The 16,974-nt window shown below is 48.1% G+C and overlaps 1 protein-coding gene across 1 annotated transcript in view; it reads right to left on the reverse strand.

Moving 5' to 3' along the window:
• EGLN3 (egl-9 family hypoxia inducible factor 3) overlaps nt 1-14,152 on the reverse strand; it is a 29,838-nt gene extending 15,686 nt beyond the window's left edge. The window contains exon 1 of the mRNA XM_064460240.1: nt 13,391-14,152. Within this exon, the coding sequence (XP_064316310.1) occupies nt 13,391-13,747 (357 nt within the window). The 5' untranslated portion in view covers nt 13,748-14,152. The remainder of the gene's footprint in view (nt 1-13,390) is intronic.
• Nucleotides 14,153-16,974: the final 2,822 nt, after the last annotated feature.

Raw genomic sequence — 16,974 nt, forward strand, 5'->3', positions numbered from 1 at the left:
TGTCTCTTCTAATAATTACAAAGGTTAACCTCCTTCCTTGTATGTTTAATTAATCTCCATATTTCTGCATGTATGTCTGTTAATGCTTTTCTCCAGTTCCCCAGTGCTCCTCTCTTGTATTCTGCAATGGCCAAATCAGGTAAGATTTTTACTTCCTCCTCTGACCTAAAACTACGCATTAGGCTGCAGCGTTACTCGGTCATCATGCTTTGCACGCACGCAGAGGCAACACAGGTTCAGAAGAGACTGGCGTGCTGCGGAGAGCAGGCATACCACCGCGGCGGGACCTGAAATTGAAAAGGCTATTGCCAGTGAATTAGTTCAGTCAAGGATATTCAGATTAAGCCTCCAATTAGCAGCTGTAAACATGCGCACTGCATCGAAGTATCAATAAAGGCCGTTTCAGTGCAGCAAGGCCGCCGAGCCCTGGCTTCGGGCCAGGGGGATGATGGCTTAACGACAGCGCTACGTGCGGAGCGTGAGGCAATCGGCGATCACACGCAAACTTTACTCCAGAGTACACTTCACAGAGACGCTGTGGAGGGAAGAGGGGGAAACCCACGCTTGCAGCGCACACACACTCAAGGCGCTTCTCTGTTCTGGTTCTTACTGGTCTCCCTCCCCCGCCCTGCTGCACTCACAGGCACACACGCTTATTTCCCACACTTAAAAAAGAAAATATTCTGTTTAATTAAATTTTAGGATTATTTTTGCCTGTTCTGGAAGGCCTCTTTCATCACCCTGAAAACTATTTCAGTCTCCTCCTCTCCCTCAAGAACCAAACCTGGACGAGCTGCACTAATGAGAGAGCATCGCAAGCAATCAAAGCAGATAGAGAAAGCATCCCCTGTAATGAGTCCCAGGGGACACGGTGACAAGCGCCACCCCCGCAGAAAAGCAAATTTGTAAGTGTAGGCTCATTAAGGAAATCTGTAAGAACCGTCCCTGGATGTTCAGGTTCTCAGCGGGGAATAAAGGCATGGTAACCAGCACAGATATCCTCTGCGGAATATCCTCATCTCCGTGGTAGAAGGATAATTTCATAGTTCCTTAAATATTCTAGCCTTTCATTCTTTGTCAGCACTTAAGACCTTTTCAGCTCTGCTACTAATCACCCAGAGGATTACACCACTCTCTTTCCCGCAATATTTAAAGAACTATGTATCTTGATGCTCTTGTGAGTGCATTAATAAAGGTCAGGAAAGATGGCCACAACACAGGCAAGCTGTGTTTTGCTGGTGTCAGAGTTGCCTGAGCTGGCCAACATCCCTTTTTTACTATTATTCATTTATTTTTAGCCCATGGGCCCAGGGTGAGTGAGCAATGCTTCCCACAAGACTTTTTATCAGCTCACGCACGGTAGACAACACCCCTAACGCTTCCTGTGAGTGTTTCACTTTGGAGGCTGGCATGGGGCACCCTGGGCACCCACAGGCAGAGGAGGTGATGAGCCACCACCTCGAAGTGGATGTGCCATGGGGATGGGGAGGCCATGGCTTTACAGCATGGTCCCTCCCTGGGTCCACTGCCCGGGACACCTCTCGTCGCCTTGCACGCTCCCATCACAGTGGCAGCAGCACCACACCAGGGAAATGTTTTCCTTCATCCCGTTTGGCTCAGTGAAAGTCTCTCTCCGCTGCCAGAGAGGGAGGCAGGGTTTAGACTAGCAATGTCACATTTGGCAGATACCCCAAATATGCCTCAAGGGTCCTCCCAAAACTGTCAGAGCTGTCTGAGCTTCTGAGGCTGCTGAGACATTACTGTGCTACACAAACAGAGAGAGGAACGGTTCCCCAGTGTTTGCTATCACAGCAGTAGCACCAAATTAATGCTAATTGACGAGACCACTTATTTCCTATGTTAACTTCAGAAGGAAGTAACCCACTCACCCCCTACCCAACTCTTGCTCCCCCATCACTTTTTCAGAGGACCTTGCCTAGCTAACAGTGCACTTATTCATGCACAGGTTTTTGTGTACATTAATATTTATGGATAAAACTCATTAAAATTTTCTATAATAAATTACCCTCAGAAATAATTTTTTACATCCTTAAAGAGCACATGTAGTCTTTACCACTAAGGCTTTGCCCGCACATAAAGTTGTACCGCTCTGACTACACATGTACATTACAACGGTACAATCTATCTAGTGTGGGTGCAATTAAAGAAGATGAATGTGCACACAGTGACACAGCATCCTTCCATGCAAGAAGGAAACAAGTTATTCAGATTCAAGGCAATTTTGTATTAATATAGCTATACACCTGTTCTAAGGTTAAGCAAAAAATGTATTAGTACAAAAAATAAGTAAATCCTTCTAAGTGTTGTAGTGCCTGCCCTCCACACGATCTACACAGTTGGTACTTGCACCGGTAAGATGTGCGCAGACAGAAACTAGGCAACTCTGAACAAAGAAAGCATGCATACACACAGACACACACACAATAAATTGAGCTCCAGCCTTACATATGCACATCTTAAAACTATTCAGAAAAGCTCTCAGCTCATAGACAAGGAAGCATGGTCCTAAACCCAGCTGCAAGGCAACATCAGACTCCAGATTTGAACACAGGCTGCTGAATTCCCACTTCTCTTTTTCCACTAGTCAAGACTCTCCCATGGATTTATGCTGCCACCACCTGACAGAAGAGACCAGCCCTACAGGCTAGCTGCATCGTAGCCACTGCCACAGGGTTTGACTCGCCGGCCAGGGCAGCTGCCCTGCACAGGGACACAGCCATGCCTGAAGGTTGTCCTCCCCAGCTTCCCCTCCAGCCCCGTTCACACCTGCTCTGCTTCCCTGCAGTCGCCTCTGGAGCCTTACCCAGCCATTCCCATTGAAACTTACTGAAGCAACAGCCCCTGGGAGGTTTCTCAAGATCCAGTTCAGGACTGGGTCTTAAAGTAATAATGTTCTTTGGCATTTCAGGTAGTTTTTGCAGGAAGCACAGCAACTGTTGAGCAGGGAGGTGGTCTCTCTGGTGTGGGTTCAGGATGTTTCCTGAGGATGCAGAAAGCTTGGAGTGGTCTTTCTGGCTCCATTCCCTCCTTTTTCCTCTTCCTCTCCAAAACCTTTCCTCTCTGGCAGCCAGTGTGACGAGAGCAGCGTGTAGTCAGAGCCACCACAGGGGTGGCCAGGGGTGAGCCAAGCTGGAGGTTGGGCAGGGGCTGCTCTCCCAGGATGCCAGCTGGTTGGGCAGCCAGAAGAAGCAGCCCTTCATCCCCATCCGTCCTGTTCCCTGGGACGGAAATGAGAAATGATGGTTGCACAGGCATGACAGCCTATTGAAAGAATGGGGGTAAGAAACTCCTTGGTGAGGGGCTGCAGCTGGCTTTGCTAGAGGTGTGGGGCACAAGTGGTTCTCTGCAGTGGGAAACGCAGAGGGGGAAGGCAGTAAGGACATGCGGTGGCAAATCAGGGCTATATATGCATATTTACGTGTGGGGGTGAAGTAGGTACTATGTCTGCCCATAGCTACGGTCACCACTGGCCCAACCAGTGCCTTTCCTAACTGCAGCCAAGACACCACACTAAGACATCTCATAATTAGCAGCAATAGCTTCTACGGAAGGTAGGCAGTGAAACAGGCTTTTAACCAAGTGCCAGCAAAAGACAAAAGTAAAATAAGAAAGGAAAAAAAAATGTATTTGTCTCAGTTGCAGATATCTTAGATAAGCGTAAAGAAAACAAACAAAAAACAAGTCAACTCAATTTTCATCCTTGACAAGAAATTATCACTGTGAGTGTCAGACTGGCACTGAGCCTTTAGGTCACCAGTTAGACATCAAGTTATGCACTGAGAAATATAATGGTAAAATGCACAACCTTGACACTTCAGCCTTTGACCACCGTCAAAATTTGAATTATAGTAAATTTGGCAAAGAGGACCGGCATTTGCAAATCATCTCATTGCTCCTCTGTGAAGAGGAAGTCTGTAAAACAGTTAACCAGGCAGTGACCCTTCCTGTTGGCCTGCTTCAGAGACACCATGCACATGATCCACAGACAACGGAAGACAGACAAGTTAATTTAGGGAAGCAGAAACATTGGTGAATACTGTAAAGAACAGTTATCAATACATCCTGGGGGACCTTACTCTGTTTGTGCACACCTAGTCATATGCCATGGCTTATATGCCTTAACAGCAGGACATGTTACATCATTTACAGTGAAGCTTCTCCTTTTTTCCACTTCTTAAACCACTTCTACCAGATTCCCTATGGGAAATCAGAAGGGGAAGGTGCAGTTACACATCTAGTCTTCAGCAGCAAGCACAACACCCTAAGGCCGTTAACAACCTAGGAATAGGCAAGCTGAGGACTGACACTTCCCTCCTCCCCCTCCCCCATTTTGGTTTTTTTCATACCTCCTCTCCAAAATTCCCCTGGTTCTGCATTTTTTTTCTACCACATGGTCAAGCAAGGGGCTATGTGCAAGACACTTTTGCCACTCCCTGGGACCTCAGGGCAGTTGGGAGGTTCCATGCCTGCACCCACCACTTTGGAGCCCACTGTCCAACAATGCCTTGCACCCAGGCTCTTCCCATTCAGGGTGGCATTCCCCAGCCTGCACGGACTAGCAGCTATCTCCCTGTATGCATTACTGGAATAACCACTACTGTTAATGGTATAAGACAGGTCTGCCACAAGGCTGTCCATTGCAAAGGTCAGATAAAAATCCTAACTGCTGTCTGTAACTTCCATCGAGAAAGGCTCCTTGCTCTCTCCCAACACATCATGTAAAAGATGGCCTGTATTTCAAATCTAAGACACAATGTAGACAAAGACAGGGGGTGGCACAAGAAATCACTGCAACTTTTCCTGAAGTTTTCTAAATGTATTCTAGCATAGTCTAAGCCAAGCACCAAAGGCTGCGCTTCAGTCCCATTGATTTCAAAGGCCCTTTTAAAAAAAAAAAAAGTACTTAAGTGAATTGCTGAACTCAGGCCAAAATTTTAAAAACATTTGGTTATCAATTTGTATTAAAAAAATGACAGTGCAAGAAGATATAAGCAATTACTAATTATTATTATGGCTTACAGACAAGAAAAATACATACATATTTCTTGTTTAGATTTTCAGGTCCAGAAAGAAAGCACAGAAGAAAGCCTATTGTGATCAAAGGATTCATATAAACTAGATATATATGAGACTCTAAATGGTTATCTTTTTGCTACAAAGCAGGATGCAATTCCCTGATGTTTGGCCAAAGACGTGGCTACCCTGCCATTTCCAGCTGACAAATCTTTGGACAAACTGTTTCCAGTCTGTGCAGATAGTGTGCTACGCTGTACTCCTGCAATTTATGCTATTCATTTTAAACTGGGTGAGCAGTGGCATGAATATTTAGTAAGCCTCCATGGAACCATTATGGTCAGCAAAATCTCTTATATTACTTTATTTGTGAAAAATCAGAGCAACAAGTAGCTTGTTTAATCAACTGCTTTCTATTAAGTACTTTGCACGGTGGCACTAAGTTTCTTTGTTTATTAATCTTATCAAAACACAACAGCAAAAGAAAAATGACCATAGGGAAATGCTCCTTCCTGTCACTGAAAGATAGTAGATACATATGTGTGAGTGATGGAGGGGAAATGGGGCTTACAGCTCTCTCCAAATCACACGCAGGAATGGTCAGGAGCGGTATGCTGATGGAATTACATGCCTGTGAATAGTTTAAACAGAATGAGATAGACAGTCTACTTGGCATGAGCCTCCTTCATCCGTTTTCTTCCTCCAACTCACTGCCTGAACAGCTAGAGAAACATTCTTGCTTTTCTGACCAACTCCCTGTCATCTCTTTTCAAAGCAATAAAAGGTCTAAAACAAATTGCTGTGCAATGTTATGCACCATCAATCAAAATCTTTCATCAAACCCCACCACGTTCTGTGCCAATAGATCAGTTATTCACCCTGCAGCCCACCACAGGAGCCATCAGCTGCCCTAGGCACAGGTACCAGAGGCCATTCCCAGAACATCTCTACCCAAGAGCTCCTCTACTAATCCAATAAAACCTTTTCACAGAAGCTTAGGGAGTCTTGTGTAGCTGGCAGCTTTCTAACAACATTGTTTCAGTCTTCAGCTTCGTGACAGAAAGATTACAGCCATGATAAATCCAATCCAGGGCTTCAAATTCCCTCGAGTTGGTATGCGCACATCCTCCTCCTCCATAAATCTAAAACCAGCAACACTTACTTGCAGGCTTCCCTTCCTGACCTCCTCATTCTCACAAGCCATCCACTGCAAGATGGATGAGCGCTATGTGGCCTGTTAGTGCCAAAGGACCACTTGCCCCTGACCTATTACACAAAGGGAAAAGACAATCCAATTGAAAGAGGAGCAGGAGAAAACTTTTTAAAAAGTGAATACCTCAAAAAAGAAAAAAAAAAAGTACTTTGACTTTGTAAGAGTCATCTTGAAATATTTGATAAAAGTATTGATTTCTTCCAACTGTGTCCAGTCTGTTCAAACGTCAAGATTTCACCTAATCAAAAATGCATTCATGTTTGAGTCATTGTGGTTTTATCTTCTCCCTCTATCCCGCCCCTTCCACATATGGAAAAGAATGGCTGAGGGAGTACAGACCAGGGGCAAAAAAAAAAAAAAAATATATATCTGTGCAGCAGAAAAAGGAGCAAGACGACACTTCCATGTACTAAATGAAGCAAATTGCTCAGGAAGCAACATGCAGGGTAAGGCTGTATTACATTGAGCCACCACCCAGGTAAATTTGGAAGTCAGAGAAAGAAGAGTTTTCTGTGAAATCAGATAAAGACACTGGGATTAACACAGACAGCTGGAATCCTTAATGCAAAGAAACATGTTCACTTCTTCTGTGTACATGCTGCCCTGCATCAGTGCATCTCCATTTAAACGTATACTGTTATTAGCAGTAAGCTGTAATGAACTGAAATATTCATTAATAATTACCTTGGGAAAAGTCTGGGTACAAGTGTTATTAGCAAGCACCAGCTCCCCTCCCTCCCAAAATGCCAGCTCAGCAACTCCAAATCTTGCCATTTTTCCCGGTGGCTCTCCCAAGGATACTGTGCCTGGCAATGCTGTACACACCCCCGCCAGTCTAAAGGACAAACACTCCCCATACCCAGAGGCATTAATGCCACCTGTATTACAGTGTCCCCCACCACACAGCTATGGAAGGTTTACTTTGACATTTAATGAACCCTTATACAAAAACAGACACGCGCATATTTACTTAGGGCTTGCAAGTAATAGGGGTATTGGCAGGCACACCAGTAGGGCTAGCGCTCCAAGTCTCTGGCTTTAAGACCTGACATAGTGGTACTGGAAAGGACTGGTACTAGTGCAATGGATAAGGCACTAAGGAAAATATACCACCAGTATGAGACACGTTGTGGAAAACCTCACTGCTTTGCCATCATTGTGTAACTCCAGAGTCTAATAGGACTCATCAAGCACTTCTTGACTGCAAAACTACAGACAATATAAAAGAGTCAAGTAACCTGCCCTGATGCCACAAACTCAGGATAAACAGGCCACTCTGCTCTTCACATTGCCTGAGAGCTCGGACTTATTTCCCTTCTTTTACAGGATTATCCACCTTCTGCCTTCCTCTGCAACCGCAGCTGTAAAGCACACAGACAGGCTCCTAATGTGGTGTAAGAAAGGTCACTGCAGGGTTTCAGACTTGTCCTCCACAAGAGAGGGAAAGAAGGACGAACAGCAGCCACCCGGCTGCCAAAGGCTTTGGTGTAACACACACTGAGGACAGCACAATAGTCTACCAGCGCACTAGTCAGGTTATTAAGAGTGCTGATACATACGCGTACCAAATTCAAGCTGCTTGTAACTTCAGTGCCCAAGTATGAGCTCAAACACTACTCCACAGAGGCTAGCCATGCTTCTGAGCCCGCTTACAGATACGTGCATCATTGCCTGTGAAATATTGACCCGCTTCTCCAATAAGCTGTCCCTGCTGAGTGACGAAGCAACCTGAAAGATTCTCCGAGTGCCTCTTTCAGAGAAGTATCTTTTGAAAGTTTCAAAAAGTCATTGAGAATAATTTGATGAAGAACAAAACCAAGACCTAATATACTCAGGTTTATACTCATTTAATGCTCTGATTGTCAAGTAAAAATTATACATTCCTGTGTATAATTAACCAGGCTAACTAATCTTGCTTGACAAACACTGATATAAACATCAGCTTTGACACTGAGCCAAAGCAACCACTTTAGGATCTGTGCCAATGCTGAATTCCTCAGTCTGATATCATAAAACGACTTGTCTGTTGTATTTACAGTTCCAGTGGCTCTGGACTCCGCCGGCAGCTGGCCAGAAGAACAGATTTGAACTTACCCATTATGCCAGAACATGTGTGTTTGATTAGAAGAAAGAAATTATGCATATTTCTTCTGGATGGTGGTATTCATCAGACCTCCCATTGTAAACTAATTACAAGGCATGCTGCTATGCAAGTATCAAAAATCCTTTGTAACATAATAAACCAGTATATTTCTATAGGCAGTATTGCTCTTAAGCCCTATAGTCAGTTTTCTGTTATCGTGCTCCTTACATCCGCACCTCAAATCAGAAAATGCAGCATTTCACTCTTAATTGAAAAGGATAGAATTTGAATGCTATAGAACAGAACTTTCCTTTCTTCATATATAATTGCAAAAATATCTCACCTCATTACCTCAGTTATGAGGGACTTGGTAAAACCACTCAACCCAAGCCTGTGACGTTTCATGCATTTCTTCAGCCTTCAAGAACAGAAATCTTGGTAACAACTTGTTAGACCATGTTTATAAACCTACCTAAGAACACCCCATCGTGTGATAGGCAGAAGGACCCTCTCTGGTTTTCAGCAAACACTCACTAGTGGTGAAGTGGCACCACAAAAGACCTGCTTCTCCTGCAACAGTCAGAGGCAGCCCACCAGGCTGGGGTGAGCAGGGAGGTATCACGGCTATAAGTGGAAGATGCAGAAAACATACAATAAAAAAAGTGAAAGGGCCAAGAGATTTTGAAGCAAGGTTTTAAGAGGGTTCACATCCCACAGGGACTTCTAAATTAACTAATCTTACAATGAAAACACTTTTTTTTACTTCAAACCATATACTTGACACTGAATGCAAGCAGTTGGGTTCTGAGCTAAAAACATCAGTCATGGGCTTCCTTCAACAAAAGGTCAGCTCTTAGGATTATGGCTTCTTGCCTTATTTTCTAACCAGCAGGGCTCTCTGGTGTCCAGCAGGCACAAAATGAGCTCAGCGGCCCCAAAGGCTGCCCTGATGTGGATTTCAACCCATGACAGCACACAAGAGGGTACCGGTGACACGCTCCTGTCAGGGCCAGGTGCAGAGTCCACACAGAGCACAGCCATGCCAGTTCAAAGTACCTTCCACCCCTCGCCCATGAGGGCCAACGCAGCCCACTGGCAGCACATCAAGCGCTGACTCAGCCGAGTTGGCCCAGGGCAGCAGGTGCTGACGGCATCACTCTGGGACCCTGCCTAACCATGGGGAAAGCTGCCCTTCTCCAGCAGAGGCAAACATGAAAGGGGGAAAAGCCACAGCCTCTCAGCAGCAGATTAGCTACCCAGGCATCCCGCTGCAAACACAGATTTTACGTTTCCACGCATCAGCCAGCCAACCAGTTCTTGCCAGCTCCCATCTCCTGCCTCCCGGCAGGAGGGACTTCCAAGGCCCAGGGCTCCCCAGGCTCTGCAGCATCTGAGGCTGCCAAGCAGGTGGATATCTCAAACTCCACAGCACCTGGCACATCTGCAGCTTCTAACTTTAAAAAGAAAATTCCTTTCTTATATCTTGAAGGAGAAATTTCTCAAATGGCTTCTCTTCTGGAGTATTTCCTTGCCTTGTTTCGGGGAGGTTTTTTAACATTGCTGCTTTTGATTTATTTATAATATAGGGATTATTTTTCTACAGGGCAGACATTTCACCTCCTACAAAATTTTGTAATTGCCCACTGAAAATTTTTACAATACATGGCAGGCCCCTGTGCCACCTCTGCACCTGAGCAAAAGTAATTTCAAGTGGGCTCAAGCCTTTTACAGACAGCATCATCTCCATCATCCCCCTCAAGCCCCTGCAAACCCCAATTAACCCTAAGAAGTGACGCTGGGACCTGAGCTGCCAGAAGCTGCAGAACATCACCCTTTCACCCACGGTCCCAGAGCATCACCTGACCTGGGGGGCACTCCAGGTGACTGACCATGGAGCCCAAGCTGTGGCCTCGCTTCCCAGCCTGAACCACCCGCCAGCTTTTCTCCACCAAGCGTCAGAGCTCCAGCAGAATGGAGACAGGTCCTCAAAGCCAGACTGACCTCTGTCCTCAGGCCAGAGCACCCCTCTGCACAAGGATGTGAATCTTCTCACACTGAGGAGAGGACTCTGCCTGAGTCAACAACGCCTTGGTGAGATCCTTAGTTATTTACCTACTACAAAGGGGGAACCATGGTATTATTTTACTAGAAAATGGAAACTCTAGTTGAGGAGAATGCAGAAGCCAACAAGCAGTGTGTTGGGTCTGTCTACAGAAGAGTCCTTTAAAAGAACGTTACCTGGTTATTTTGACTGTTTAACCATGCCAGCTAATATTTTTAAATATGACTGATTCCAAAGATAGATTTGGATCACTGGTCTGCAAAGATGAAAGGTTACATATCATTATCAGCCCTCATATGTCAACGAACAGTTCTCAGCAGTAACCAGTACCCTTTTAAAATTCTACTTCCATCCATTCTCTTTGATGCAATCTTAACTTTCTTGTAATGCTGTTGAAAGTTATTTAGAAATGGCAAAATCCTGACTCATTTCTCTCATGTAGCTACAAGGAAAGCTTACTTTATTGGACACAAGTCGTCCTTGTCTTATGTTTGTACAGCTTAAAAAAGAAAAAAAACCATGAAGCACATCACACTAAGCACAGTAAACTGACAGAGGTTCATTTACTAAGCAAACCTCTCCCTCTGTTCCAACACTTAGGCTGAAGATTAAAGTCACACTATTGTTTTAAAAGCACAAACCTTTAAAGAAAGATGAGGCCAACATTACATAGATTCATTTCCATGACAAGAGGAGTTACCACCTAGCCAAAGGCTTACACTTTAAACAAATTCTTCTGGACTCTTAGCCCCACCTAATACCTATATCCCAAAACAATAAATTAGAATAGCACATGTCCAGCTAAAAAGTTCTGATCCAGTTGCTCTGAAACACCCCATGCCCCTCCAAATGTTAAGCCATGGAAGCTTTCTGGGCATCCATTTATGTGTATAATCTAGCAGATAAAACATAAATACGCTGAACTTAAATTTGGGATTTTTGTGTGTCCATTCACAAGACTTTAGAAGACAAGCAAAACGGGCAGGTTTAATGGTGGAAGGGAAACGTCTATATGTAGGAACCTGCATGCAGTCAGTTGGTTAGTCATGGGAATAATCTTCCTGTTGAACGCATCCCACATCTCAGTTACAGATGGTAGCTGCTATTTCAGGGCCTCACATATCCATGGTACTTATTGTAATAAGGGGATTGGTTACTATTAATTCTGATGGAAATTCCTCTGCATTTCATTTTACAAACAATATTGAGTCCCTTTCAGTCCTGGACCGTTGTGTAGCACTTCCATGCACTGTTTGGAGTCTGATACCTTCCACACTAAAGCATAAGGGCCAAAAATCTCTTTAGAGCAAGTAGCTTGGTATCAATTTATAAAACAAGTTTTGTCCTGTCATTACCGTTCATATAAAAATGACTGCAAGAACACCACAGCTCAGTTTCAAAATCATATCTTCAACACAGGGTCATTCCCCAGGACCCTTCTCCCCAGCCAGTGCCAACAGCCTTCAGGCATCCAGTTGAGTCTCCAAGTGTCTTGTACAGATGCTGGACCACCTCCTTTTACTCCAGTACAACTTATAATAACCCACCGATTTTTTTCCCCTCCAGGTGGCCAGCAATGCACTTTCAACAGTAATCAGGCAAACAGACATCATCCAGAGAAAGAACTAGGATGACCTTAAAGGCATGCCAAAGCAGAATGGTTATTTATACCTCCTGACACCAGACTCCCACCAGGAATAACTGAAATCCCATCTACTCTCATTTTAAACCAAATCCACCCAAGCCTTAACTGAACTGATGATCAGTAGTTCAGTGGAGCTAAGTACAGGAGCAATGTTTCAACCTTTTATTATTCCCACCACTGTGTGGAAGCGGGGGGGAGGGGTGTGTGGGGCTGGGGGGTGGGGGGGTGGGGTGCATACACGGGTTTTAAGGTGTTCCCAAGCAATTGGGAAACATCACCATACTGCTCGTTTCATTTCCTGTGAAAAAAAAAAAAGAATCTCAGCACCACTCACACGTCCCCTTAGTTTGGCACAAGTTTGGACCAAAAGAAATGCCTAATTTTTCACTTCTGTAATTTTTTAAAAGTTCCATTGTTTCTATTTCTGGCATACCTCTAAAAGAAGTGGATGCTTTGAAAACACGCTATATGTTATAGAATTCAAGTTTCAAAGAAATGGGGATCTTTTCGGCATTCAGGACAATGAAACAAACTTAGTTCCAATCCAATCCACTTTGCCACAGCAAAACAGACATGGAGAGAACAGCCAAGTCACCCCAAACTGAAGCAATGACATTGGAAGTGCAAATAAACTTCATTGGGCAAGAAACCTATAATGTAAGTGTCCTACAAGGCAAGGGCCCTCTCCATTTCTGAGCAGCAAAGCCTGGAAAAGCCCTTAAAAAAAAAACAAAACCAAAACGTTTGCTGTGTTCAGAGCATCCCCTATTTCGTGGAACATACCCAGCGCAGTAACGAATGAAACTGCTTTGGGTAACACTATCACACGGGCGCAAACCACCAAAATACCGGATCCGAGCCCTGTACCTGCGCAGGGAGCGATCTCCCTCCACCTGAAACAACCCTCCAAAGGAAAGCCACAGTCAAGACTAGGCTTTTTTGGCGGGGTACGGCCCGCCTGGGCGGTCCCCGCTCCCCCTCGGCAGCCGAGGAGCCCGGCGAACATCCCAGCGCGGAGCACGGCGGTGAGCGGCCCCGGAGCGCTGCCGGCACCGGCGGGGCGAGGGACCCGCGGGCGCAGCCCCGCTGTACGCCGGGCGCGGCTTTAGCAGGACGAGCCCTCCGCGCCCGCCCGCCGCCCGGTGCGGGCGTCCCCGCGCAGCCCGGGGCGCCTCCGCTACACCCCGAGCGGTGCTGAGGGGACAGCCCAGCCGGGGCTGCCTAAGCCACGGACACCCGCGGACAGCGAGAACGCGACACGGGTGGGCGGGTGGGGGAGCCCGTGGAAACTTTCCACCGGGAGCTGCGAGGCGGGTCGGTCCGGCCGGGAGCCGGTGCCCGGCGGCCCCTTACCTTGGATCTCTCCTTCACGTAGTACTTGCCGAGCCGGCTCCCGCAGTACATCACCAGCCGGTCTATCAGCGTGAGGAGGAAGTTTATGGCCTCGCAGCCCTCCTCCGTGCCCCCGATCCACTTGATCTGGTCGCCGCGGAGGTGCCGCTTGGCGACGCCGCGGCTGGGGCCGGCCAGTTGCCCGTCGGCCAGCTCCCCGTCGCGGTGCATCCGCTTCACCCGCTCCAGCACGCAGTCCCCCACCACCTCCCCGAGGAAGTTGTCCAGGTAGCAGAAGCCGATGTCGTGCAAGCAGGGCACGACGTACTCCAGGGCGATTCTCTCCAGGTCGAGCCTCATGATGTGCCCCAGCGGCATGGCGCTGCGGGGACGGGCGCGCCGCTGCCCTGCCGGCGCCCGCCTCGGGAGGCGACGACCGCCGGGCCGCCGCCGGCTCCAGGCCGAGCCGGGCAGGGGCTCCGCCGCGGCGCGGGGCCAGGCGAGGCGAGGCAAAACTTTCGCCGCGGCGGGACGGGACGGGCTGGGCTCCGCGGCCCGGCGTGCGGAGGCAGCGGTGCTGCCGGAACCCCGCGCTGCTGCCGCCGCCGCCCCAGCAGCCTGCGGGACCTCCCCCCCCACGGGGCCGTGTGGGAACCGCGCACGGCAACCCTCGCCCGATTTATGGACCGAGGCAGCAGATGGCCCCGCGCTGATTAATACGCGGGCTACGTGCGGGATGTGTGCTCGCCCCGCCGCCCGCTCGCGCGGCACCGCCACGCGTGGGTGGAGCCCGCCCCGGCACGGCGAGGCACGGCACCGCCACGCCCACCACCGCCGGCACAACCAATCGGCTGTCGCGGGGCGTGGTCAGCCCGCGAGGAACAAGCGGCTGGGGCTTCCACACGTGCGCGGGGGGGAGTGGCTTACGGTCCCGCAAGCTCCGCCTCCTCGGGGAGGGGGCGAGGCCAGCGCCATTGAGGAATTCTCCGCTGGCATGTCGGCGGCGCCGGGGCCGTCCCGGGGCTGGACCGGGGGGCACCGTCACCCCGCCTGGCCCTGCTCCGCCGGGCCGCGGCTCCGGGCTGCTGCGCTGCTCCGAGCGAGCGAGGTTTGCAAATGCCCCCACCCCGCGGAGTTCTCCTGCCGCCCCCGACACCCGCCTCCCGCGGTGGCAGTTTCAGCACCAGACGGAAGCATTTGGTTGGGCGGCAGGTACAGCTTTTCTGGGCGAGGAATGCACTATTTTTTTTTTAATAGTTTATATAATAAAACTCTTTTATCTACCCCTGCCGCGAAATACGATCCCGCTGCGGCTCCTCAGTCTGTCCCCGACCGAACAGCACGCACGCAATTAAAGATGCCTCGTGAAAAACCAAAAGTAAATAACTACTCGGCTCCGCTCACAACACACAACATGCCCGCGATTTGCTAAACAAACAAACCAAACCTCCACAGAAACCAAAACTGAAGCAAGCAAAGACACATTACGGAGAGACGCTGCCTGCGGCCGAGCCAGGCTGGGGACCTCGCGGGGGGAGGCGGCCGTGCCTGACTCCGTGTCACTGAAGTTACCGGCATCGTCTTCCCCTCTCATTTTGCCACCCCGCAGCCGCCCGTCTGACGAGGGCATCCACCCTGCGCGGCGGCCACCAGCGTTGTCCCACGCCCGCCGCCGCACCGCGCAGTCCCGCGGGACCCGCGCCCCCGCCCGGGATGCCCGCAGGGTGCCGTGTGCGTGGGGGGACGGGCCCCGCGGGAGGCCGCTCACGCACCGGCGGAGCCCCGCGCCTGTCACAGGGGAGTCACATGCGTTTCAGCTGGAACCCCGCACATTTCACCCCCCAAAAAAAGGGAAAATCCGCGCTGGGTGTTTTCCTCCCCTTCGAGCGGCAAAGCCTGCCAGGGTTACGGGCCGTCGTGCCGATGATGCCGCTCGAGCTGCGAACTCCAGGCCCCGGCACAAGCAGGAGTGGGTCACATATCCCACATTTGTTCTCCTCCAATCCAGCAGCACCTACCCCTCCCCAGTGCGTAACACTGCACAGGACTAGTCCTCTAAAGTTATTCCCTGGCAGCTCTCTCAAGAGCCAGGCAGTACTTTCACATCAGATAAATTCGTATGCAGTGAGATACGGATTGTCAAAGGACTTCATTTGATTTAGGTACACACTTCACATTAAAGTGTGGTTATAATTAATGAGATACAATTCTGAATCTTATTAATCCCCTAATGCTTATCTGAAAAATCAGTCAGGCATGGTAAGCTAAGAGCAGCTATAACAATCAGCAAGGGATGCAAGATTAATTCAGCTGCAAAATGTCAATGTTGTGAAATTTGGATACATTAGGAATCATTATTGCTACACTGTTCTACTGGTCACACATTTTTGTCATGTAAAAGCCATGACATGCCAAAATCTTTTGATTTTTCTTGGAGTTCCCCCCCTCTTTCTTGTTTGCACGTACATGCGTGCGCAGTCCTATGCCAGGATCAAGCATTTGTAGACCCTGAACATCTAGCCTTTTTGTCAAGTGTAATGCTGCAACTTGGACAAGTCGAGGGCTGAAAGGGATATCTTCTGGCTGTAGCTGAGGTTGGTCATTACAGCTCTATTTTTCTCCTTTTGAGAGTTTGAAATTATGAGTTAGGCAGATCTGTGTCAGAAGAAGCCACCTTAGAGAGTTAGAGATGTGCCTTAGAAAGCTGAGCCCACAGCCCCACTTGCAGAGTAGTGTTTACAGAATTGTAAATACTTTTATTCCATAAGCATCAAAAAGACATGTCTTCCTCAGGAGGGCATCTGCTGCCTTGTGTGGGCAAATCAGGTTTTCTGGTGGACAACGCACTTATTCCCTTCAAGCATGATGTGTTTTTCACACCTAGCATTCACAGTAGCAGACAGGCACATCACTTTTCCATGTGAAGATAAAATACCAGGAGAAATAAGCCCCAAGACTGGTGATTTTACTTATTTTTATTTACTGGTGCTATTTTACTTCATCTTTTTGCCCCTGATTTTTGCGGGAAGCATGATGATGATGATGAAGGTGTGTGATAGAGATTGTAGTTGCTTAGGTTAGAAACTCTTTCCCCATGCTAACCCACAGGCACTCTGCAAGAGCGCTCTCATTCCCCTTAGGGGTACCAAAGCTGAGTGGAGAGATGCTGGCCTACAACTGCAGTAACTCCCAAGCAAAGTCACCAACTTGCTGATACAAGAGGCAAAGCAGTTGTCAATATATACTATCCTGCACAAGGACCACCCAAGGAGTATCAGAGATGGAGCAGGACCAGACATTGAAGCTTCCCAAGCACTTCTTGTGACCACTCCACAGCTCCCCAGAGCAAGCTACGGTAGCACGTACAACACAACAGTGTTGCACACGTCACGAATAAGGCATGAAGGTGTGAAATACGGCAATTCACAATGTCACCTGCACCTTTGGACATGCACAAAGTTTGTTTACAGTGCTGTGTATCACAGGCATGAAAGGCGTCACCACATATTAATTAAAAACCCTACACCACTCAATTATATATGAGCTATCCCTCTGCCATGTGAAGCTCTGTTTATCCTTACACTGTAAAAACTCTTATTTTCCCC

The sequence above is a fragment of the Phalacrocorax carbo genome, chromosome 9 (genome assembly GCF_963921805.1).
Source record: "Phalacrocorax carbo chromosome 9, bPhaCar2.1, whole genome shotgun sequence".
Lineage (NCBI taxonomy): Eukaryota > Metazoa > Chordata > Aves > Suliformes > Phalacrocoracidae > Phalacrocorax > Phalacrocorax carbo.